This window comes from Trypanosoma theileri, assembly GCF_002087225.1.
Source record: "Trypanosoma theileri isolate Edinburgh chromosome Unknown TM35_Tth_19_V1, whole genome shotgun sequence".
Classification (NCBI taxonomy): Eukaryota; Euglenozoa; class Kinetoplastea; order Trypanosomatida; family Trypanosomatidae; genus Trypanosoma; species Trypanosoma theileri.
Genome location: NW_021639861.1, coordinates 392,936 through 393,273, shown reverse-complemented (window position 1 = coordinate 393,273; position 338 = coordinate 392,936). Strand labels below are relative to the sequence as shown.

Genomic DNA, 338 nt, shown 5'->3' with positions numbered 1-338 from the left:
GAAAAAGAACGCGCTCTGGAAGCATTCAATGATGAGGTGGAGAAGCTGAATGAGCAGCTGTCTGCGAAGGAACAGGAGCTGGAGCAGCTGCGCGGTACTGATGATGAGAAGAGTCGGGGCCTTGATACGTTGAATGATGAGGTTGAGAAGCTGAAAAGTCAGCTGGCTGCGATAGAACAGGAGCTGGAGCAGCAGCAAACCGTCAATGATGAAAAAGAACGCGCTCTGGAAGCATTCAATGATGAGGTGGAGAAGCTGAATGAGCAGCTGGCTGCGAAGGAACAGGAGCTGGAGCAGCTGCGCGGCACTGATGAGGAGAAGAGTCGTGCACATGATGC

General features: G+C 52.7%; 1 protein-coding gene across 1 annotated transcript; it reads left to right on the top strand.

Annotated features, from left to right (window-relative positions):
• Window positions 1–36: 36 nt before the first annotated feature.
• TM35_000192390 (uncharacterized protein) lies at window positions 37–336 on the top strand (the record flags this gene model as incomplete). Its single annotated transcript, XM_029026737.1, has 1 exon — window positions 37–336. A coding segment is annotated over one exon (300 nt), but the record flags the coding sequence as incomplete, so codon positions are not given.
• Between the last annotated feature and the right edge of the window lie 2 nt (window positions 337–338).